We start from the raw sequence: 23903 nt of genomic DNA, 5'->3' as shown, positions 1-23903 counted from the left end.
GTTACAAAAACAATTAACTCAAAACAAGAAGACACTGGAGTGAGATCACCGAGAAGATAGATGGCCAATCAGATCCAACACAATCACAAAGACCCACATGGAAATGTATCCAAAATCATGTAATACCCACACACGGTAATCAAAAGTACAGGTTTGAGCAAAACATCAAGTCTGTAGGTCTGTCAGTCACTCTTTATAAAAAAAATTAAAAGTCAAGCAGTTTTTGATTTGTTTGTAATTGGTTCACATGCCATCATTCAAAGACTTGACCAGCGATTTGCTGTGATTTTAGTAGCACGTAACTGTACGTAGCTTTTATTTGGTTTATTTTTGTCTAAACCAGTGGTTCTCAAACTTTTTATACTCTGTACCCCCTGAGAAAACATTGAGCTCTCTGAGTACCACCATTATGACCAACATTAGAATATGGCAGCATAGGCCTTCACTGTTAGCTTCCACCACACATGAAAGATGTTTAGAAATGTTTATAAAGATGTTTATGTTCAAATGTTGTATTGATTGTGCATGGTATGTTTCAGATTTATTCAATTGAAAATGTAAATGTGAAAATATGAATTTTCCCCACGTACCACTAGAGAGCGTTTGCATACCACTGGTGGTAAGCGTACCACAGTTTGAGAACCACAGGTCTAAACCACAAGTCCCCAACCTGGCACAGACCTGTGTCAGGCCTGTGGGCAAATTGTTCATGGGTTGCAGAGAAAATATAATAGACATATTATTAATTTGATGTATTGTCAGTATGACAATTTATTAATTTGTTAATTTGTAATGTGGTTTAATTCATGTGTTAAATCTCCAAAAAATAAAGCACATAATCTTGAAAAAATATTTTTCAAGATTTGAGGATTTGAGATTCAAGGGTTTGAGAGTTTTTTTAATTGGGAGAATGAGGGAATTTAACATTAACATTGTCTCAAACAAGATTAATCTGTGGTGCATGGAAATGTTGGGGACCCCTGGTGTAAATTAACTCAAAACGATTGTCTTATGAAATCAAGTGCTATTTCTGTTCAAATTTTGTTGTTAATGAAAGTGGAGGCATTGACATCTTTAGACTGAAACACAGAACACACACTCCTAAATAAACCATAAGAACATATATAATAATGAAGATATATAATTACAGTAATACAGTAATGGATGCTTTAACTTTAGCTGGTTATAACTTCTATTAAGGTAGTCATCACCTGGCCACGTACAAGCCCCTACCTATCTAAATGTCATTTTGGGTTTTTTCTTTTTCAAAACTATAAGATAAAGAATTGAATCCATGTGGATGCAGTGGGTGAAAACACTGAAAACAGTACCTTGAGGTGCGAGAGGCAGTTCTGGAGGAAGATGTGCCAGTTGTTGAGAAAGAACTGCTTTTGACTAACACACAGCAGACATGTCACCAGGGGATACAGAGCCTGTGGAGGGAAAACAGTGTTAGTATCTAAAGGCAACTGGATTGGAAGTTAACAGACTGTCCGAAAGGCAATTAGTAAACAGAACATTTAATAGGGAGTGTTAGTTAAATGTGATAAACGTAGTACTGGCCAAATATTTTAATGCAGATTCAAATATTGTTACAAAGCAATCATAGTAAGCTGTAAAAATGAAATTAAATATTAAAAGAACCGCTTCTAAGCGAAGAAACAAAACATGGGGTACGTTGAAAAAAAAAAAAAACATAGTCCATTCAACCTTAAAGAACTAATTATTTTTTAAGGTTACCAAAATAACTTCTTTTGCAAATGTTTACTTTAAAGCAGTAATTCTTGTGCCACAGTAGGAGGGAGTGAGGGGGAGTTCAAATATACCAATGAGTGTTTCTTCCTTGAGCTGAGGTCGAATGTCGTCTGGTAGAGCATCTCCACAAAGTTCTTCAAACACGGCACATTGACTTCATTTTTGACCGCCTGTAAATTGAACCAGGTGTTATAACGTGGATTCTACCATCTACACAAATACGTGCAGAAAGTCCTTATACCATGGAACAAGATAAATGGGAAAGCTTTGTTACTTACAGCTGCAACAGGGATAAGGATCTCCACAAAAAGGCCTGCTAAGGCATGCTTTACGTCCTTATCTTTGACATCAAGGAAATACTGCGCACACTCCTAGAACCAATCAGCAAAAAGGAACATGTGAAAACCACACACACAGATCTGCACTGTGTAGTCCAGATACAGACCTCTACCCTGTCCTGGACATCATGTCTATATGTATCAGTATAGTACCCTCGGAAGTATTTTACAAGTATGCAGCTTCATTGAGAAAAGCTGAACAGAAAAAGGTGCCCGAGCCACACATGACCATTGTTTTGTCGAACAGATTTTATTTGTAAAGCACAAATTCATCTGTGATGGAAAGTATTAAGAGAACAAAGCAGGTCTAAAATGTGCAGCTTCCGTGTAAAGAGAGGAAATGCCACAGATCAAAGCATCGTGTTATTGTGTTTTACCCCACACAACCCCAGCCATTACGTATGGAGACATTGTTCTATTTATGACTGGAGGAAATTCAGTTTTCAATGGATTATATTTAATAATGATAAACTTGAAGTATCTTGTGCTTCTCAGAGTCTGAAAGATAATGATCAGAGCGGGAGCCATGATATGTGATAGGAGTGAGCGGTGCACATAAACCACGGCATGTTCCATTAACACATTAGGAAATCACAGACCAGTTAAGGGTGAACAGTCAAGTGTGTTGCTGCTTAGAGATTAATGGAAAAGCTACTGTCCTGCTCTTGGCAAAGCCAGCATAGCACATAGATTCACTTCTTGGCAAACATCAACACTGATCATTACTCATCCAGCTTTATGAGCCATGGCTATGAAGAGCTGCTGAGTCTGAACAAAGTGACAAGAATTTAAAAAAAAGTTTAAAAAATGTGGTTCTCAGCATTTGATCAAACACACAGTTTAGCCACACTTGCTCTTGGTACACTCTGGAAGGTCTGCATAATTAAAGGAACACTTCAGACAGCACTCTCTAAGCACAAATCTCTGCAAAAGTTGGCAAATATAATCCAGAATTTACAACAACAGCGTTGGATTCATTTCTTATTAACTTGTTTGTACAGTTATAGGAAAACCCAATATTTCAACATTGTTAATTTACCTGCATGAACTGAAAAGAAGCCTCAAAGTCCTCGACAGGATACATTTTAACCCTGAAGAATTTCATGCCCATAATAAGACTGATGATGCTCTGGACTACGAACGGACTCTGCTCTTTTTGCTTGAGCTCCTTGAGTTCTGTGTTGAACTTTTTCCTGACTGCCTGAAACCTGAGTGGACATACAGACAGAGTGTTTTTATTGTACACAGACACGTGTGTTGTTTCAGATTAGAGGTAGAATAAAGAATGAAGAGCGCTTACTTTGACTGTGTGAGGATTCCAATGACCTCTGCATACAAGTCAGCGATGATGTGTTCGTTGCCAGTATTAGGACCACAGTACCTGTACATTGACAAAAGGCATAAGAACAGTTACAGAATTTTACTTGACATAGAGAGACACAATGACATAGAGCAAGTCCATTCAAAACTCAGCCTTTTTTTGTTTGGAATTTAATCATATACAGCATGTCTGTGACCAGAGTGCTTCTGCCTCCTTACCCCTCTTTGTGTTTAAAGTGCTTGAAGGCCAGGTTTAGAACTTCATGGACTAAAACATCTGGCACTGGGTGAAGAGGAATCTGTGACGCAAACACGGAATTGTTAGTCTAATTAAAAACATTATTGGTCTATTTTCTTTGCTACCTTAAATTAATATCCTACAGCAAGAAATCCAAGGAGTTCTTAGCTGTGGTCTTGTGGAACCGGAAACTTTAAGAAGTTGCCTTGTATGGGCATTTCATTTCATTTCATGAAATCATGATACAAAAAAGTAGGAATTTGATTTCTGTTTTAAATTTGTTTCCTGAAGGCAACTTGAGTTTTTATGTAGTTTAGTTATTAAGCTCAAAGGACATACGTAGATCCCAATAATAAGAATCTTATTCTTTGGGCCTATTGACATTTTAAATCATTATAAAATGTAAAGGAGGATCGCTAATAGGGGCACCTGGTAGCCCCCATGGACTACATAAGGTAGTAAAAATAAAACTAGTCAACAAGAGGGTTATAAACTGTACTGTTACTGTGCTTTTTTAATCAGTTACACTTGCAGTGATATTCAAATGGGTGAAATGATGATGGTAAGAAGAGTGTCTACTATTGTCTGTACATTGTTTGGGAAGTCTGTATCAAACAAGTAGCTCTTCGAATTACTAAGTGCCCTTGAAGTAGCTCTCAGTTTTAAAAAGGTTGCAGACCCCTGGACTAGAGTGACCGCTGCAGGGATTTTGGACACAAAACCTCAGCATGAACACAAACAACAAGTTAGCTCTCATGTGTGTCATGTTTGTGATACTGAATGCAATAATAGCAAGAACTTTTAACTGAGAAGTCACTGTATGAATCACTTCTTGCACAGCCTACATGCCGCAGCTTGAGCTAGATGTGATTCACAAATAAGCAGCTGTTTTAATATTTTCATAAGTTGTCACTCCATCGGTGTTCTTTTTTCCAGCCATCTAACTTTGTTGAGCTGGTGCCTGTTCAGACTCATACGCTGCTTCTAAAATCAAACATTTTGCACGGATGTGTCCTCCGGGATTATCTGTTAGTTTAAGCCTCAAAATAGAAATGCCTAAACAACTTTCACAGGGTACCTGAAATGCATATCTAGGGGCACTTACTTTTCAAAACACAACGACAACGAAAAAAGTACAGCAACAACAACACTTAATAGACAACGTAAAGTTCTTTGTCTTCAATGAACACACACACATACCTACATACCTACATACATACATACATACATACATATATATAACAATGTTTCTACAAAGACAGTGCTGGAGGGCTCACCTGCTTTAGAACTTCCACGGAAACTAAACAAAAAATGAAATCTATGGCTAAGTCCCTGCGTTCCAAAAGGTAATCTTTATCCCGGTGCTGTTCATCTCTACAGAGAAGGGAGGACATTTCTTTTTCAGGTTAAGGTTCATCTAAAAAAACAAAAACAAGGAGAATATAACAAGACATGTAATCTCACCCTTTGGACTTTGTACTCGAGCGAGGCCTGTACTCGTAAGACTCGTCTTCTGTGCCACTCTGCCGCCAGTACCAGTCAAGAAGGGTGCGCAGCAGGGAGGGCAAACAGTGTTCTGCTATTGAGCTCATAGAGCTTATTAACTGACGAAGAAAAAACATTTACAACAGCAATTTAATTCAAATGTCGTCACATTCAGAACTGGATCTGGTACATAAAAAAATACATGTAAAATAAACAGTGGAAGTAGGCATTCTCTACTCTTTATTGATTTATCATGTCTATCAGTTCTAATAGTGTGTATTGAACAGCTTGACTGCACTTTCTTTGTGTTTCGTTTCACGTCTACAATAGAAATCATAGTCTGTTCTTCTATTGATAAAATCAGTGATGATAATCAGACAGTTCTATAAACAAGATGAACACGTCAACGATCAAAAAGGTTTTTGAAACAATCTTCTGCTGTCAGACCAAAACTAAGTCAGGACTTTCATGATTCCCGCAGACTTTTTTTGACAATAATAAGGCAGGACAGGGTCAGTATGCTCGGTACTTTGGTGAGTGCGTAAAGTTCAGCCTGCTGTAGTAAGGGAAGTGGTGATTGATACCAGGTATGAGAGTTATGCAACTGCTCCTTTTGCCCTTATGGCTTCAGGCAGACACACTCCAGCACCCAATGCTGATTTACTGCTGAGGATGACACAGCAATTCTACACTCTCACTCTCTATACCAATTTTCTCTCCCTCACTCACAATGGGGACAGCTGGATCTATAGCACCATATCCTCATTGGCTTTGTGCTGTGCTGAACAAAGCATTCTGCAGGCAGGCCTATTGTATAGAGTTCTGCAGCAGTTACAGATGAGGGACAGAAGGGCCATTGGGGGATTGATTGGGTGGAGTTGGGGATTTAAATACCGTATGCATATACAAACGTACAAAAGAGCTGGATTTGGTCTTGGGGAATGATTATGTCTCATCAATATGTGGTAAAGTGGTCTAGATTTTCCTTTTTGTTCATCATAACAGCTTTACTGACCTGGTCAAATTGTGCATCTTCCCCTCTCTGGAGGGATCGAGACAGTGGTTTCTCCTGTAACAGAGATGGTGAGAGGAGAAAAAAAAAGACATAAGTGCAGCGCTTGCAAAACAGTTGACTGCAGTAAAGCAAGGAGCATGATGGGAGATCAAAAAGAAGAGAGAGACAAAGAAGTTTTTGGCTCAGAACTTCAATAAGGGCCAACAAAGCTGCCAGATAAAAAAAACAACAAAAAAAACTAAACATTGGTCTCATCTATAAAGAAAAAACACAGGCCAATTATACAGGACAAAGCATAAGGAGGATAAGAGGCAGGCAAAAGGCACACAAACACTTTTTCATGATCAATTATGCAACTCAATGTCATGTTTCTCACACATACTTCAGTTGTTCTAGAAATGGCTAAAGAGTTCAAGAGTGGCAGTTAGTTGCAAAAGAGACAGGATCATCTGAGCACACTGGTGGAACACTGATCAGATATTGTGTATTCAGTTTCATTTCCTGTAGTTTTTTGACAACGGGCCACTAGACACTCACCAATGGCTCTGCCATCACCATCTCGATCTTCTTCTCCGCCAGCACAGCAAACTCGGCGAATAGGCTCTTGATGACAAACTCCCCGGGCTTGAGCTCGGGGTCAATGGTGATGCTGGACATGGCAGCAATGTTGTGTTTCTCCCACGAGAGGGGAGTCACCGAGGAGGGGGCACGGCGTCTACTCACGCTGCTGCTGACTGGTGCAGAAGCTGCAGAGAGGCGAGAGGGTGGAGATCAGGAAATAATACAGTGGGAGGCAAAGTCATGGGGTCAGACAAAAAACAGCACTTGTGAAGAACATGACATGTCAGGGCATATTTCTAAAACAAACACCGGCAAAGACATTTCCTTAAGAGGCACATTTACTGAGTGGACGAAAGATCAGACTATGAAGAAATGCATGTGAAAAAGAAAGCAATAAATTCTGAAGAAGCATAAAGAAAAATACACTTAAAATATTAAATAAGGTTTCAGGGAAGTGTTACTATGCACAATCATTTATTGCTTATAAACTATTGTTCACAAATGTTACTGTCTGACTACGTAATTCATGCTTCAATGCCTCCTGCTGCATCAAAGAGTGAATTATATGTAAGTAAAAAAATATAACAAAAAAGGCTCTAATGGAGCTATTGTCTCAAACATGACTCAAAAACACACACACACACACACTCCCTCCATCTCCTCACGCATTACATTATATTTTAATCAAATACTGTACTGCCTAAGAAATACTATGTACTTTCTGTTTTCTCATTAAATATCTGTTTAAAAGCGAAAAATTCTATATGTACTGTATATTCCAATTTAAAGCTAATGCTAAAAGGGAAGGTCAGTCCATGAAACGCTCCAGGATTGTTTTTTTTAAATCATGAATCAAATCATTCATGTTAAAGTCAGCAGACACTGGACGCAGTAGTAGGAAGACACATTTTCCTTTACTGATCATTCTGTTTTAAGAACAAATCTCCTCCTTAAGGGTAGTCAGAGTTCAGGGCATGAATGTTTCTGTGACAACAAGGGAGAAAAAAAGCAAGACTTCCTTTCAGAGGGAATGGGGTAAAGGTCCAGTTAACTACTTCAGTGTTTGGGCCACACTAGAAATGCTGTTGCAATAGCAATAACACTATAATAGTACTAGAAGTAAACTATGAATTCTAAAAATATCTGCAATCTTCTGATCATGGGCGATGCTTGTGGACTTGTACGAAGTACTAAATTCTCGACCAATAATAGAGAAGTAATAAAAAATACTCCTTCCAGAAATTTCTTGGAAATGTTTTCAAATACTGTACTACTACTAATACTAGCCACTATTTTGACAGTCACAACTTGATAAGGACCAACCAAATCGTTACTGCTGTATAATATCAGTTTAACAGAACCTTTAAAAAGTGATAAACATTATTACTGTAACAATGAGTGATCTTATCAATCATTCATTACTATTTAAAATCAGGTAAATTAAATGTTGTAATGAGGGTGAAAATTGGAGTGTAAAATGACAAAATATCTGACAAATTCAAAACAATCCAGTTGAAAAGCTGTAAGAATCACTGACCATAATTATTTAATCAATTATGACATAATGAATACATTTACAAAGATATCAGAATTGAGTCATACCTTTGAAATCTGTGTTTGAATAATTTTATTTGACCAAAATGGCATAATCTGCCTAATTCTGTAATCTTTCAGTGAGTAATATCCAGACATTCTAATGACTAAATTTGCTTCACATGTACTGCACAATGTTCCTGTCAAATTGGTGGAATTTCTTTTTTTGGTTTGATCAAAGATGAAAGCAAAGACAATAACCATGGACCTTTGATAAAGCTTCTGTTCAGCAGAGGCCCATCGAGCTGCACAACTGATCTCTCAAAGAATAACAGGAGATACAGTATATTTATCCTATATATCCTTCTCTCTTGTTTAAATATGAGCTAGAAATAAGGGTGCAGGGCCTTTTTAAATTAAACAAAAGAAAACCATACACCCTGATAATCTTTTCAGCATCCTAATAAAATAAAACAACTTTAAATTCAGCAGATGAAAAAATAACCAAAACAACAATTCATTCTTTAACAATAAACATTCGACAGGGTAATGGTCACAAGACCTTCGGTGGAGCAGCCAATGTGGGAAACTGGCAGGACTATGTTGTGGTCATGTCGTCCAGCAGCACAGAGAGCCTTTCAAGCATTTCCCTCTTTGTTTACTGTGCTTTACCAACACCCTCAATGATGTCACATGGCCAGCTCCTCATATCCAATGAGTGGTGTGTGTTCACTAACCCCTTTATCTGTCGCTGCTCTCACACACACTGACCAAGCTGTCCTGTTTAATTGTTTTGAAAATATCAATAACACAATACGCGGAACTACTTTTAGTCAACAGAAAAATAAACGTGCAAGTCGATGCTTTTGGAGTTCCTGGAAGTTTCACTTTTTATTCAGAAAAACTGAACTGGGTGGAACACAAGCAAATGCTCACAACTCCAAGATCAACTTTGGCTTTCCTATTCAAATAAAATGCAAACGTTTAAACCTGCTTTTATTATATGTAAACATACATAGGTACATGCCTTTTAAAAGAAATTACTGTCTGAAACTTTCAGGGCTGAAATAAATAGTAGTCAAACGAAGCAAAAAAACTAAAACTAAAAAATAAAACCCACATAGACCCTGAATGAGTCGGTCCATTTTGCCTAAAGTACAGGACTTCACCACTACAGCCTCGGTGGTGTACTGAAACATGTTTATCTTTTTTTTGTCAGAGGCATGTGAGATGTATTTTGCCAAAGTTCCATGGTTGTGCTTTAGTAACAGAGCACTGCAGGATTACACAACACAGAGAGTGACTCCACCTTGTCACAGTTAAAATAAAGCCCTCCCAAACGACTGCTCACTTCCCCGTGTCAGGACAACGAGAAACAACAACACAAACACATCGTTGGAATGCAGGGCCGTGAGTGCGTCCATCTTTTCAGAAAAAGACAAAAGAATCACTGCCGGTGTGGTATGGCCACACCAGATCTGCTCAAGTGTTCCAACATGTTTTGTCTCTGACAAGTTACTACTGGTTTATTTTTCACCATTAACCACTGCTAAATTAGAATAAATAGATACACTTCAAATCTTATGTGCAACAACAGTTACAAAGAAAAAAAGAAAAGAAAGAAGAAAACAACAAAGTTAAACTGCAAAACACAATCTGCACCATTGAGATGCATTTCTGAAGTTGAAAAATCTGTGCTGTATTTTTTTTTTTAGTTGCTAAGCTATTACATGACCAATGACCTTAAATGTATTTTGGAACTGAAGACACTTGACCTGCCTGTATATGCGAGGCAGACAGAATTACTGACTACAAGTTTAACATTGTTTTACCCTCCTGACCTGCCCTTTGACCTTACTTGACCCACATTCCTTAATCACTTGGAGCCATCAGCAAAGGTATAACAGCAATGACCTGCCTGCCCCCAATGAGGTGCATTTACTGTATAAAAAGTCACAATAAAAGTAACATTCTTAATTTTGGTACATTTCCACGTATTTGTAGTGTTCTAGTCTTTTCTTTTTTTTTTTTAAATGTTATTTTAAGTCAAATATAGGTCAAATATATAAACACATACAGTTTAATTTTTGCTGGGGTCTTGGGCAAAAAGAAGAGAAAATCTTGGGAATAACCTGACTTAGTGAAAAAATAGAAAGCAATGAGAGTGCAGTTTTTGGTTTTCAAGAAATTTAACTATATAAATATATTCAAAACATTAAGCAAAATCATTTTTAAAAACCAATACAAATACTATTAGATTTGTAGGTTTTGATTTATTTATGATTGGAACTGCAATTTATTTAATTTTTTTATCAGTATTAATTCAATCATTTTGTATAGGCTCAGTGGTATTTGACATCAGCTGCACGATCAATGGTTGTGTGACACAGTGAAAAAAAAGAATCAAGCAATTTTACCTGAGTTGTGTTTTTACTCTAACCAAGACAGTGATATTCAAATGTTCGTGTCTTTTTTAAACCTGTGTAACATCATGACAAGCACATTTTATGGATCACGATTTTGAATAGAACGCAAAACATAATTTCAAAGAGCTTATGATACTTTTCTGGAGGATATTATATAGGGAAATCTGACGGCATGATAATTCTGTGATCGCAACAATCCAGGATACAGTACACTTACCTTAGTCCAACTGCTGTCCCTAAGAACAAAACTACTCCCTTACAGCACTGTTTACAGATCACCATTTGATTATAATATGGCACCTAATCAGATACCCTGCAATGCAAAGTATTTTACACTCTGGCTTTGGTAAAACTAGTAACCAATCCAATTATGTCTGGTACATAAATTAGTTACGTGGCAGACATAGTATATAGTTCTGGGATGAATTGAATTCCATTGTTTATTTGTATAAAGTTAAATAATTGGTTACTTTGATACACCTTTATGTATTCCTGAAACAGACTTTTGAAACTGCATTTTTAAGTATACACCAAACTTTGATGATGCATCACAAATCAGCTAAGTATAAAAACTTTGATGATGCATCACAAATCAGCATATAGCTGTTTATGTCCATGTTGGGTTGATGGATCTTTAGGTTTATTTAACATTTTTCATTCCAGACAAGTGTTCCTCTTGAGTATTTCTTTTCCAACTAATATAACAACAGATAACTTTTCAAGTATATATATTTAAACAATGATAAAGTAAGTGATGAATCATGTTCAAAACCTGGACAGTTGAGATTACTGTAGCCACCAATCTTTGGCTATTATTATATTTCAATGAGACTGAAGTGCATCGGCCTTTTCAACTTTTGATGCAATATGCACTGTATGGAAAGCTAATAATAGGAGGGAACTAGACGGCCGATCAATAGTGTAGAAACATTAGCTGGGAAGGAAAGGAAGGAAAGAAAAGAGGGGTTATAAATGTAGGGTGTAAAATAATCAGGTTGCAGAGAGAAATGTTTTGTTTTGAAGAGAACGGGACAGTGAAAGTAAATTCCCAGATAAATGAGATGATATGAATGAGATTAAAATAAAAAGACATAGTACCTTACAAAAGATTCAGAAAGAATAAAAGCAGCCCGATCCGTGTTATGAATAAGCACATCAATAACAACATTATGAGAGGGACAACTAGGAGCCAGTACAACAATGAGCGGAGGAGAGTGCGGTAGACTGCTGAATGAGGATCTCAGGTGCAGCCACCTGCATATATATCCAAGAAACAAGACCAAGCCTGAACTAAACACAATCAGTCATTCTGACAACTCCATTAATAACTACGTTCTTGTACAGGGAACAGATAGGTTATCTTTCAGCATGAATTGCATACAGGCATCCGATTGTACAAATGCTCTGCTGGCTGTGCGTGGCAGATAAGTCTAGTGGCCAAGTGTGGTATGTAAACATGTGTGCAACCTTGGAAGGGTACTCACAGCTGCTACTCCAAGACTTGAGGAGGGATTTGATGCTGATCTCAAAGAAGACTGAATCCTGCAGGCTCAGCATGGTGTCTCACAAAAAACGAGGCTTTACCACAAGGCACAAATATTACAAGTCTTCTCCGTCTTCCATGTCAAAAACTCCTAGCATTCCAACATTCTGAGTTCTTCAGACAACAACAATTTTCTTTACGCCTCTCACACTTGTCAGTGGTCTCCACTGAATACTATCCTCCACAGGTGCTAGTGAAAGACATCATCCTGAATGACAGTGTCAACAGCTGCTCATTGAAATGGTCCAATTGGCCCCAACTGGTAAGTTTTTTTGCGCCACCTAGTTGACAAAAAAAATGAACCTATGCTGGCAGAAGACGGAAGAGATCATAGCTTGGCAAGTTACAAAAGTATTCCGCTTCAGTGCCTACTGCTCTGCCAATCCACACAGTGCCTCATTCCCACTTGAGCAGTGAAAAGTCCAGAAAGGCCAAGGACAAAACTGTGTAAAAACTTTTGTCCCCGATTCGGTAGAAAAAGCTGTAGTACAGTACGCATCAGTCTGAACAATGAACAGCAATATTTCTTCTTATTCTTCTCCTTTCCTGTGTGTGTATGTGTGTACCAGTCCTAGCCCTATAGCACTTTCAGCCACCCTCCGCCTCCACTCTAAACTCTCTTCCTCCCATTTGCTGCTGAGCAGCCCCTCCTCTTCCCAATGAGCTCCTGCTCTTTTACCGATGCCTGCCCTTTTTTCTCACTGAGAGAGCGAGAGCTTGTTTTAACAGCAAACAGAGGAAGACAGAAGCAAAGTGTGGGGGTGGGTGATGTCATCAAAATGCTGCGAGTGTTCCCTGGCTGTGGTTCAGCAATGCATACGCATGTCAGTGCTGCTACTGTGCTGATTCTCCACTGGCCTATCAAAACGACACTTCCTGTAAGCTCCACAGCAATACTGATGCGTCATCCCAGACTGCAGTAGGAGGGAAAGGAAAGAATGGAAGAAAGAAAGGAAAAAGGGAGGACAACCTGAACAACAACAAAAAAAAATTCATAAGACCAACAATGATTTAGATTCTTGCCCAATAGTAATAAAACATATCTATTATAAGCTTTTTTAAAAAAACGCAACGTAAAATGTTCTTGGTTTGCACTTGGAAAGTACATCAAGTACATTCAAATTCAACGGTCCAAATTACGTGACATGGAAGGGCATTGTGTTTGTCATCCATGAACAGTACAATAACAATAATAGTTTATCTATATCTCTGCTAACCTAACAGTTCACACCCGCTAGAATCACAGGCATTACATCACTCCGTCCAAAGGCTACAAGTCCCAGTACCACACTGAATGATACTCAGTGTATTACTGAACAAACAGCTCAGGGTTTTGTGTGATGAAGAAACTCTAAGATCTTCATCTTGAGCTTCTATTTTCTTGCTCACACTTACATAAAAACAGGTCCACATGACATTAGGCATCTACACACGTAGCCAACAAATGAAGTAAATGTGTAGTGAAGCACAGGGCAGTTTGTCAACACAAGGAACAGCGCTGGGAGGTCTTCAAAAGACAACTGCTTTTTGTCTTCTTTTTGTCTAGCCTTGCTTTCTCCCTCGCCTTCAGTTTCTCCCCAGTGTCACATGTCCTCCACTACACAAGTTATGCAGAATGAGGCAGAGCTCATGGCAAACAAACAATACAACAGCAGCAGCTTTGTCAAGCCTTGGCTGGTGTTGCCCTAATGCAGGCTTCCACTGTGAAACACTGCCTTCTAATAAACAAACATTTTTGTTTTCAACAGTCATGTGCATGTTATAAAAAGCCGTCCAAAATTTACCCACATCCTTAGTCAGAAAATGAAATTATCCTGGTTTCGTTTCGTTATAACTGTGAAATACAACCTTTTTTAAACCACATTTACTAGAAATAGTTCAGTGTACAGATATGATGTGTTCATTAGTCAGAACAATGCCATCATTTTCTCTTTGGGTTGGGGTTTGTCTCTACAGTCAAAAATCAGTTCAAATGTTCATTTTTTAGGAAAATTATTATTGCAAGAATTTAAATATTTGAACAGTAGCTGGTAGAGAATGGTAGATAGTTGTTTTTTACTCAACACAAAAATGAATACACTACATTTAGACCATAAAGTCAATTTTCAAGGTTTCCTCAAAACAGTGTAATGTACTCAGCATAGATAAAAAGCTTTTTATCATATACTATGTTCTTTTTAAACACCACATTTAAGTTTCTATTACCATCCAAATGTTCATCTCTGAAACCACTGTACTTTTTTTCTGTAAAACAGGTTTGTCATTTGTAGATTCAGAGATTCAGCAACACACTAAAAGCCCAGAGAGCAGACGAACTTGAAAGCATCTGATAAACTACGTTATTACCCACTTCCTGGAAAAAAGAGCTCACTGATCAAATATTCCTAACTAAATGTAGATTTATGAGGAGTTAGGGTCGCCCCATTCACCAAATAAAAGCCTTGACTGACAACTGGTCATCCTAACTGCAGACAGTGTAGGAGAGCTGCTTCTCCCAGGAGCCCATAGGGTGGAGGATGCATTTCCTGTCCTGGTTTCTCTGAAGGGCAGTGGTAGGAACAATAATCGATAGGAGCTGTAATTCAATCCCTGACCTCCCCAGTGATTCTTAGGCTGCAGAGGACACACCATTTAGAAGCATCACTTCAGTCTGGATATGAAGCACAGCTATGCAATCTGCACTGAGACTTTTAATGATTCAGAAGCAGGCAATTTATATTTAAATATTATAACTCTACAATACAACACCAAAACAGGCAGTGGGAGTGAGAGTAAAATGTTCATATCGTATTTATCAATATACGGACCAGAACAGTAAGGCTACCCAACCACGAAAGCGATAAAGTGAGTCAAGGAAGGACCATTGTTTGTGGTGCCATTTTTATATGTTGAAATACAAAATATGTTAGAACAGTATCTTACAACCAACCTTCCCCGTCACATTTAAGACAGATAGTAGTGACAGAAAAATGTATGTTTGTTTGCTTCAATCTGCTTCAAGCAGCTCTGATGAATTGATGTGCTTTCATTCTGTCATCTGACTATTTGGAAATCAGACTTAATTTTTTTTAAAAGATGCTGAATCCTTTATTGCTCACTCACGTTCAGTCGTATGTTCCAAACACACCCAATGACAAACAGGAAATCTACTGCACCCATTAACTACAGAGTGTTCCAATGAAACCCTTCTTGGAAAAAATCAGCTGTTCAACCAGCAGATATATGATGTCAGAGTGTACAGAGACAGGCAAATGAAAGAACAAAAGTGGCACCACCTTAAAAGACAACTTAGGCTGCACCAGTTCTGCAACAAGGGAGTGGTGCGCTCACTTAAAGACAGGGCAAATTACGGAAGAATGAATACACCATTCCAATATCTATTTCCCTCTTCAGCTTTACTAATACAGTCATCACATTGCCATCTTCAACACAACTCACCATTTTGACCCTTGCCACCACCAGCAAGATGTAAAAAGGAGACTTTTTTTAAATGAAGGATGTTTCCTAGTTGGAAAGAAAGAAAGGATGGAAAGTGTAATGAAAACAGCTCGCCTGACACAGGCAGCTTGGTATGAAGAACACCAAGTCACACAACAGCAAAATAACATATCAAATGAACGTGGACAGAGTGACCTTAATGTAAGTTAGTTATGCTTATAAACAAGTTGTGTTTTTAGCATATAACAGGCTGAGAAAGCAGAATAGAAAGCACTGCTAAGGTTTAGCAATGAGCAAACAGAGCAAGCATGCACTAACATGAAACACTACAAAAAGTCACACATACGGATGACAAAAATCCAACCATTTGCTTGTACAAACTTCTGGTCTGGATGGACATTTACTTTTTTTCTATACAAAGTCAAAACAAGAATGATGTAATGTAGGGCCATCGAATTTCATTCAAATAGCAAATGCCCATTAAACATAAGGGTAAAATTGGATCTTAAAATAGAAATGTTGATGAATTTATATAAGCAAGTGCAACAAAAACCTGTCATTTCACTTATGCAAACAGTAGCATTAATTTGTTATTTAGCCATACTCATGTGCGTTCTACACAACCTGGGAAAGGCTGCTATTTAGTAGCGACAACTAATGTAGTTGTGCCTTTGAAACCAGAGCCATTGAGCTTAACTGGCACACTAACTTCATCAGGCACACTAGCTGACCATCAGCACATACAAAGGCAATCTGAGGTATTGTAGGTTAGATGATTCAGCTACTAAGGCTGTTAGCTTTTGTAAAATATTTGCATTCATGAAGTACTCAGTTTATTATTTTAACAGGATAATAAATCTGTGTTAAGTGTGCAGAACCCCACTTTAATAATAGCTTGCTCGTGTGCATTGCAATGCAATATTCATCAATAACTATACAGTCAGCCAGTAGTATAACAAGGTATCAGCTTCATCATTGCAGGTTGTCTTTATGCATTTTAGAGCATGTGTATGTGGGACTCAAAGGGCAGTTATCCAACAAAAAATAGTTCTGCAGAAATTATGGAGTCCAAGATGTATTTCCCAACAGGTGAATCTTGCAGCAAAACATATGAATCATATAGTTAGTTGCCTTGGGACTTCACCAGAAACAAAATGTTAAGTAATTCAAGGGGAATTCTAGGTACTTGTGAAATTATACATATTTTTCATCTAAACCATATGAAGAGCGGAAACAAAACTTTCCTGGAAAAAAAGGTGGAGTTGGGCCTCGCAGTATCCAACTGGTTCAGGATGTGAAGGTGAACCACAATATCTATTCTGTATCAACTTTACTGGGCTGTCTGACAAACAGATTGAACAATAAAGGAAGATCCTTCATGAAAGTAAACATTGCCGGCTGTAAATATTTGAAGGTTTAAATGTTTTATTATCCCTTTGCCAACATACGATTTCTGATTGGCTACATCTCTACCTGCCAGGAGGACAGCTTTAAGGATAAAGATAGTCTTGTACAAAAATTACTTCAAGAATTACAAAAAGTAAAACGAGTAGTTAACCAGAAGCACAGATCCAAGTTAAGATCGGTCAAAATAAGCAAAGGAAAGAATAAATAATAAATATATCAATCTGATACAAAACCTTTTAAACAAACAACAAGAACTCTAAATTTCACAGTAAGTTAATAAATCTTGGTGCTATTCTTTAGCCTTAGCTCTGGCAAAGCTATTGATGTGATCCTTGTTTGCATTGTTTTTTTGCTGTTATAAACAACAGATTGTTTTCAGACAGTTTACATGTCCAATACATTGACAACTGAGAATTGATCATATGTGTTCTAATAAGAGAATGAATCCAATTTACCAATCTTGGAATAGGATGTTAAGCCAACTATTGCTTACATGTTAGTAAAGCTCAACATCAACATGCACACAAACTGCTAAAATAATTTCAGTGTTTTTGTTACATAGTAATACACAAAAATCATTAGAGATAATTGCTACAGCTCTGTACATGTGAGTCAGATGTACCTTTAAAACCAGTTCGGTTACTGCGAGCAGGCTTAGAGAAACCAACCCTTGGATCTTCCTCCACTACTGGATGAACCTGATCTTCGTCAATAGTATGCCCCATCGCCAGTAAGCCAAGTCGTTTAATGCGAAGAAGTCGTGGTCCTGTTTCTTTGGGCAAAGCTGCCCCATGATCACTTGGCCCTTCTCCTGAGATGACAGCTGGAACCAGGCTTTTGAAGAACTCCATGCTATGGTAGACTTTTCCTAATTTCACTATGGTGTAATGTCCAGTAGTCCCTGCCGTGCCATTCGCCCACACCTACTTGCCAGCCACATCTTCCCCATTTAAAGACAGAAAGCATAAGGACACGCGACAGCTTGAGAGCCAATGTGTGACCTATGTGCTGCAGTCAAAAATCGACTCACTGGCCATTACCCTTACTTTAAACAGCAAAACTAAAGAAGCCTCTTAGATAAAAGGTTAAACTTCAGCTACACTTCAAGGCAAGGTGCTACAGACTCACAGACTTTGGAGAACCATGACCTGGATGAATGAATGGATGAATATATACAGCCATCGCTACCGGTAGTTGGTCTCAGCTAGTACGTAGAAACTGCAGCATTACCTGTCTTTTCAGAGTTAGACACTCAAAGACACGGCCCTTTTCCTAGGATGTGATGTAATTGCAAGTGGGTGGGGCTATGCTTGAGTGCCTGGCACTATCTGGGGTGGGACAAGAACATGTTTCACAGGAGATAACACAAGCCTGGGCCAGCAGCCAATCACAACAGAGAAGAAGCCAGCCACACCCAGTCAGCCTGGTTTGCTTGCCAATTTATAGAGCCAGGAGTGGAGGAAGAAAACTGATTGACAGATACTTGAAGAAAGAAATAGCAAAAACTCCAAGCTAAGAGTACTGACCTACCTGCATGTACTGATAGTCCGTAACATATTTCAAATGTTTTTTCTTGTAAGCATCAAAACAAAAACACAAATGCATGTTTGGTTTCCTGCCAACCTACTTTTACTACAAGATCACTTATTACTTTCACTTATGTTAGACAATGCTGAAGAGAAGCAGACGTCCTGAAGCAATGGAGAAATACCGAAATGACTGCTGTCCACTGCATTACTGCACAGTTGGTACCTGTCGCAAGCTAAAACAATAAGAAACAACCATAGCTGAGAAGTCAGAATGTTGACACTGTGTTGATTCTCTCAAAGCCCAGGAGGCTTAAACATTATCTATGAGGCAAGTTCTATTAAAGAGCAAAACTTTAAAGGCCATCCAGGCAACAAGCATAGCCAGCCATCTATAGCCACATAGGCTATAACAGCACAAAAAATGAAAAATGAATGTAGCAGCAGAGTGGAGCAAAGCTGTTAACACTTTTGTATCACTGCAGTTCACCATAAACTGTGCACAAGATAACTGCAATATCTGATACAAACTCGTCCAAAGTTCATTTTAGTATACTACAAGGAAGACTCTATCGAGCTTTGATGTAAACATTGATATTACGCGAGTGTGATGTAAAAGGCTGACGGCTGTGCTGCAGTGATACTTCAAAGTGAACTGCTTTTGGACACCCTCTCTCCAAAAGCAGTATCTTTGGACAAGAAACACATAAATGACAACACTGTTTGTTTAGCAAAAGGTCCAGGGTGAATTAAGAACACGTTGGCGAGTGTGCTAAACAAATGACACATATCCAACAGGGACCTCTGCAAACCAGACGAAACTTTGTTGTTTGTCTTTGCATAGCACTATTTCAAACTAAAAATAGTATTTAGTAGTTATAATACTCTGGAATAGATCAGGTGCCTCATGCACAAAAAAGATGATTAATAGCCTTCAGCAATCTGGCAGTGTGTACTCTACTCTGTGGTGTGCACCCACCTCCCCCCAACTATGCATCAGCAACCACAACTTCACTAACAGGCTTGGATCCTACCAAGAAGTAAACAATATCAGAAGTGTCAGTGTTAAGGAAAACGCTGATTGTTATCTTTAAGGTATGATGTGACAAAGGGTGGATCTAGTTTTTTTTCACCACTTGTTTCATTATTGAGGAACAGAGAAAAGATAATGATAATTTTGAAATGGTTTTAATCTTGAATTCAAAAAATTTGACCTGAAACCTGAAATTTTTACAGTAAGACTGCTGGACTTAACACCAAGTACACCTAGAATTATTAGAAAATACTTAACATTTACATAAGCAGTTTTGAAAGTGTAAAAGGGAAATTCAAGGGGGTGTGACATAAAAATCAGGGGTTAAGTTTGATAATGGGCCGTGATCCATTTTCAATGACTTCCTATAAAAATGAAATCACAATTTTAAATAAACCTAGCATTGCAACTTAGAAAATCTAAGATGAACTTCTCATCCACTTATAGTCAAACTTTATGCATTAGTGGAATTTCATATATCAGTTAATAGTATTAACATATATAAATGCCTATAATTAATAAAATTTGTTTTATTTCAGAAGTATAAGGATTACATGAATATTTTACACGAATGTCTTAAAAACTATTGCAAACTACTAACCAGTGGTTGTAGCGGGAAAAATAAAAAAAGTGCTTACACCTCCTGCAGCGTGAGAAAATGTCGACAAGATGATGTAATTGCATCGCTCTACAAACTATATATGGCCTATAGCAGGAAGTGAAAGACAATCACACTTCGTTGTCTTTGTGACAGCTGCAAATATCAGACTCCATCTGCTTATTTGAACCGTACAGCACCTAAGCTAGCCTGCAGAGTAAGCACAAAGATTGTAATAAAATTATTAATACAGTACCGCATTTCCCTAAACTCTGCCCTCTAGAGGCCAGCTGGCCAAAAACATGCCAAGCAAAACAAAACAAATTGCTGAATTCTACTGACAGGCCCCCAAATTGCTGAGTGAAAAGGAAAATGCTCAGCAAGAACTGATGGCAGGCCACCAGAAAACACTTTAGAGCCTGAGTCTGCAAGGCTGACAAACACTTTGCAAAAACCAAAACTATGGTTTTACTTATTTTCCAGAGATATCAGGTTTCTGATACAGTAAATACAGTTCATTTTCCCAGAATCAGGTTCAACAAATGTACTAATAATTCTTCTTTACACATTAACAACAGAAATAAGGCAGCATAACTAAAGAATGGACATTGCTTCTCCAGAAATTCTTTTTCAATTAAAGCTGATATAACAAATGTTTTTTAGACAGATTATCACAAATACGCAGTACTACTAGAAATATCTATAAGAATCTCAAATTTGTCAGAGAAAGTGATGACTGACCAGGCAAACATAGCCATAACTCAGTCCGTGCATCACAATGGTCAGTGCAGCAGCTGTGGTTAGCTGGGGCCAGGTCACTGGTGCTGTTAAGTTAAAACAATAACCCTGCATAGGAGGCCCAGATCCCTATCAACCCAGGAATGTGGAAGAGGAAGCCCTGGGAACAATGTGCAGCTTTCCTATGCCCTTCTGGGTCCCACCCGCCTTGTACTGCTTTCAAGCAGGAGAAAACAGGAAAACTAATGGGTTGTGGCTGAGACCATTTTTTGTCCTATTACAAGCATTTTCACTGCTTTTTGTTTGCTGAAATTAGAATTACAACTCCACCACTGGATGTCAGCAAACATTCCTACGTCCACAAGTCAAAACAACATTGTGCTGCCCTCTAACGGTACAAAACCTCATTACATAATCAGGACTACAATCATCTAGCTGTAAAGTATAGGCTAAACATATTACAGTATTTATCCCTATCATTCATACCATTGCATTGACCTTTGCTAACTAATTATCTGTTTAGACGACTAATTGGCTTTTCAGGTATCTTCCCACTTTTGCAATGCCTTGCATTTTTAATTTGGAATTTATTAATTTATATTTAGCTTGCAATGCTTTCAGCATTGTTTTTATTTTTTCCATAGGTTTTGTAATTTTTACATGATGTTTCTTTATAACCTTGAAATGTCTTTATTTAATAATATAATTTTTTTCTGGGTACAAAGTGTCCTCCTCAGAAAAACAGAAAATTCTCCTTAGTCCTGATATTAAAATGTGTCTGTCACGGTTCTTCTGTGACAACATGAGATAGGATCCGGCTATAGCCAAATGCGCACTTACAGTACATTATATCTGTTTCAGTTAAACAGACAAGATCAATGTCACAGACTATGTGTTATCAGGACAAATAGATGCGCAGGAAATATGTAAATTGTGTTATAAAACCAGCTAGGGTTTTAATGATCAGTTCTGAGGAATCACTAAGAGTCTTATTTGTGTAGGAACTGTCCACATGTGATTTAAACACAGTAATATGGGGTAGTAATACCTTGTCTGTAAGAGAACGAACAGAACAAACCAGTTCTGTCAAGCCCTGACTAAACCTGGGTTGTCACTGTCAAAAAATGTGACCTGACCAGACCCTGTACAGAAATATTACTTTTTGTACTTTTCTGGACAGAGTACGTTTCTGAGATAACACTAAACTCCTGGAGGCAACAATAACATTTTAAATAGTAATTAGAGGATAAAAGTCAGTGTACCACAACTTTAGAGCTTTAAAAATGTATGGGCAGTCAGTTAAACAAAGACGACAGGGCATTAACTAAGTGGACACCCTTAGCACTGTGATAATGATAACAAGATAATGTTTGTGCAACGGGAGAGTTCATGAGGTGCTCCTTAAATGTACTAAAGCGTCAAAATCTTCACTCACATACGAAACCCATTACGTGTAAACAACGACAAGTATTTTCTCCCTCACTGCAACAAAAAAAACAAAACAAAAAAACATACGTTTTATACCAAGCATTATGTAGAGAACACAAAATTAGACTTCCTGTGACCAATTGCATAATATGAGCAATGAGTGAGAACTCAGTTCAGGAGTTAAGCTAAACAAAGAGGTTATACCAACACCCTGTTCGTAACTTATCTTGGAGTTAGTGTGTATCCCATTACCTCTACGAACACTGAAACTCAACCCACTTAATTCAAGTGTGGCATACCTTAAGGCCATAAAGCAAAAGCTACTGCGGAGAGTAAGAAAGGTCCACAATTTCACTGCACAGGAATCTGAAACAAAGAACACAGCCATTTTAATGACTAGCCAGATGACAATGACACAAACCAGACTAAAACGTCAATGTTTAAGGTTAAACGCATTTCCTAAATCTAAACATTAAAGGCTAATCTTTTAATGCTCTTACAATGCAAAGCGTTTTAAATAAACATCTAACACATATTTAAAACTTTAGAATTCAATTTTTAAATGTGATACCAATTTGAGGCAACAGTCTTTGCACCTTATTTTAATCCTTCAATTTTGCAATGACTATAAAATATTATAACAACATAATTCTAATATAATACATAAGTGGTATACAGTATAGTATAGAATACATTATATAAGTACATTTAATTTAACATACTACTAATATTTTTACTTCTACTGAACAAACGAGACATCTGAGGTAATGGTTGATTGTCTGGGCTTGGTCACAGCAAAGCAAAAGGTCATTCCATTGTTGGTTTCATCCCAGCTCTTCAGGAGAGTAATAATCTGAAGATTACCGACTACATCAGAGAGGCAGTTACATAACAACTGCAGTCCTTACAGAAAACTGTATTTCTATCATTTTCTCATTATAGTGGCTTAAAAAGGCTCAAGAAAAAACTACAACTTTAGTTACATATTTTTAGTTCAAACCCAATTCACAACTTGACTTGACCAAACGATAAAATCATATAAAAGAAAATTCGCACAATATTTTTCATTGGAGCGCCCAGAGTTAACCCACACAGAGTATCTTAACCATAAAATCACAATAAATTTAAATAGAAAAATAAAGAAGAGGTGTAACTGAAGTGTATTTAGTAGGGGTGTAAGCAAATATTGATACGGTATCGATACAGTGATATGCTGTATTGACATTCTACAACACTTTATCTTTTATAAATTAACAACCGACAGGCAAATATTCGTGGCATTGGTTCATTTTTTTATTTCTTCTCTAGCAATTAAAAATTTTGAACTCTGTTCCAATTTTAGTAACTCAATGTTAAGCATGTAATAGCAACAACATGTTGACAGTTTTCCTACACTTAAATTGTTAACAAAAACTCAATATATCGTTGTGCCTAAAATATTGCAGTATCTCGTACCATTGACCCTGTATTGTGATACTTATCTTATTGCCAGATATAAACCCCAAGGTTTTTAAGTGGTGT

General features: G+C 37.7%; 1 protein-coding gene across 1 annotated transcript in view; it reads right to left on the bottom strand.

The window, feature by feature from the left end:
• The window catches only part of fryl (furry homolog, like), a 47331-nt gene extending 27193 nt beyond the window's left edge, over positions 1-20138 (bottom strand). Inside the window, exons 1-12 of the mRNA XM_025065293.1 lie at positions 17682-20138; positions 15653-15718; positions 6689-6897; positions 6152-6205; positions 5116-5255; positions 4929-5025; positions 3633-3712; positions 3394-3474; positions 3133-3301; positions 2034-2126; positions 1827-1925; positions 1332-1433 (exon numbers count right to left, since the gene is read on the bottom strand). Of these exons, the coding sequence (XP_024921061.1) occupies positions 1332-1433; positions 1827-1925; positions 2034-2126; positions 3133-3301; positions 3394-3474; positions 3633-3712; positions 4929-5025; positions 5116-5255; positions 6152-6205; positions 6689-6897; positions 15653-15718; positions 17682-17910 (1419 nt within the window). The 5' untranslated portion in view covers positions 17911-20138. The remainder of the gene's footprint in view (positions 1-1331; positions 1434-1826; positions 1926-2033; positions 2127-3132; positions 3302-3393; positions 3475-3632; positions 3713-4928; positions 5026-5115; positions 5256-6151; positions 6206-6688; positions 6898-15652; positions 15719-17681) is intronic.
• Between the last annotated feature and the right edge of the window lie 3765 nt (positions 20139-23903).

The sequence above is a fragment of the Cynoglossus semilaevis genome, chromosome 2 (genome assembly GCF_000523025.1).
Source record: "Cynoglossus semilaevis isolate Cse_v1.0 chromosome 2, Cse_v1.0, whole genome shotgun sequence".
NCBI classification, from domain to species: domain Eukaryota; kingdom Metazoa; phylum Chordata; class Actinopteri; order Pleuronectiformes; family Cynoglossidae; genus Cynoglossus; species Cynoglossus semilaevis.
This window is presented reverse-complemented; position numbering and strand designations above follow the sequence as displayed.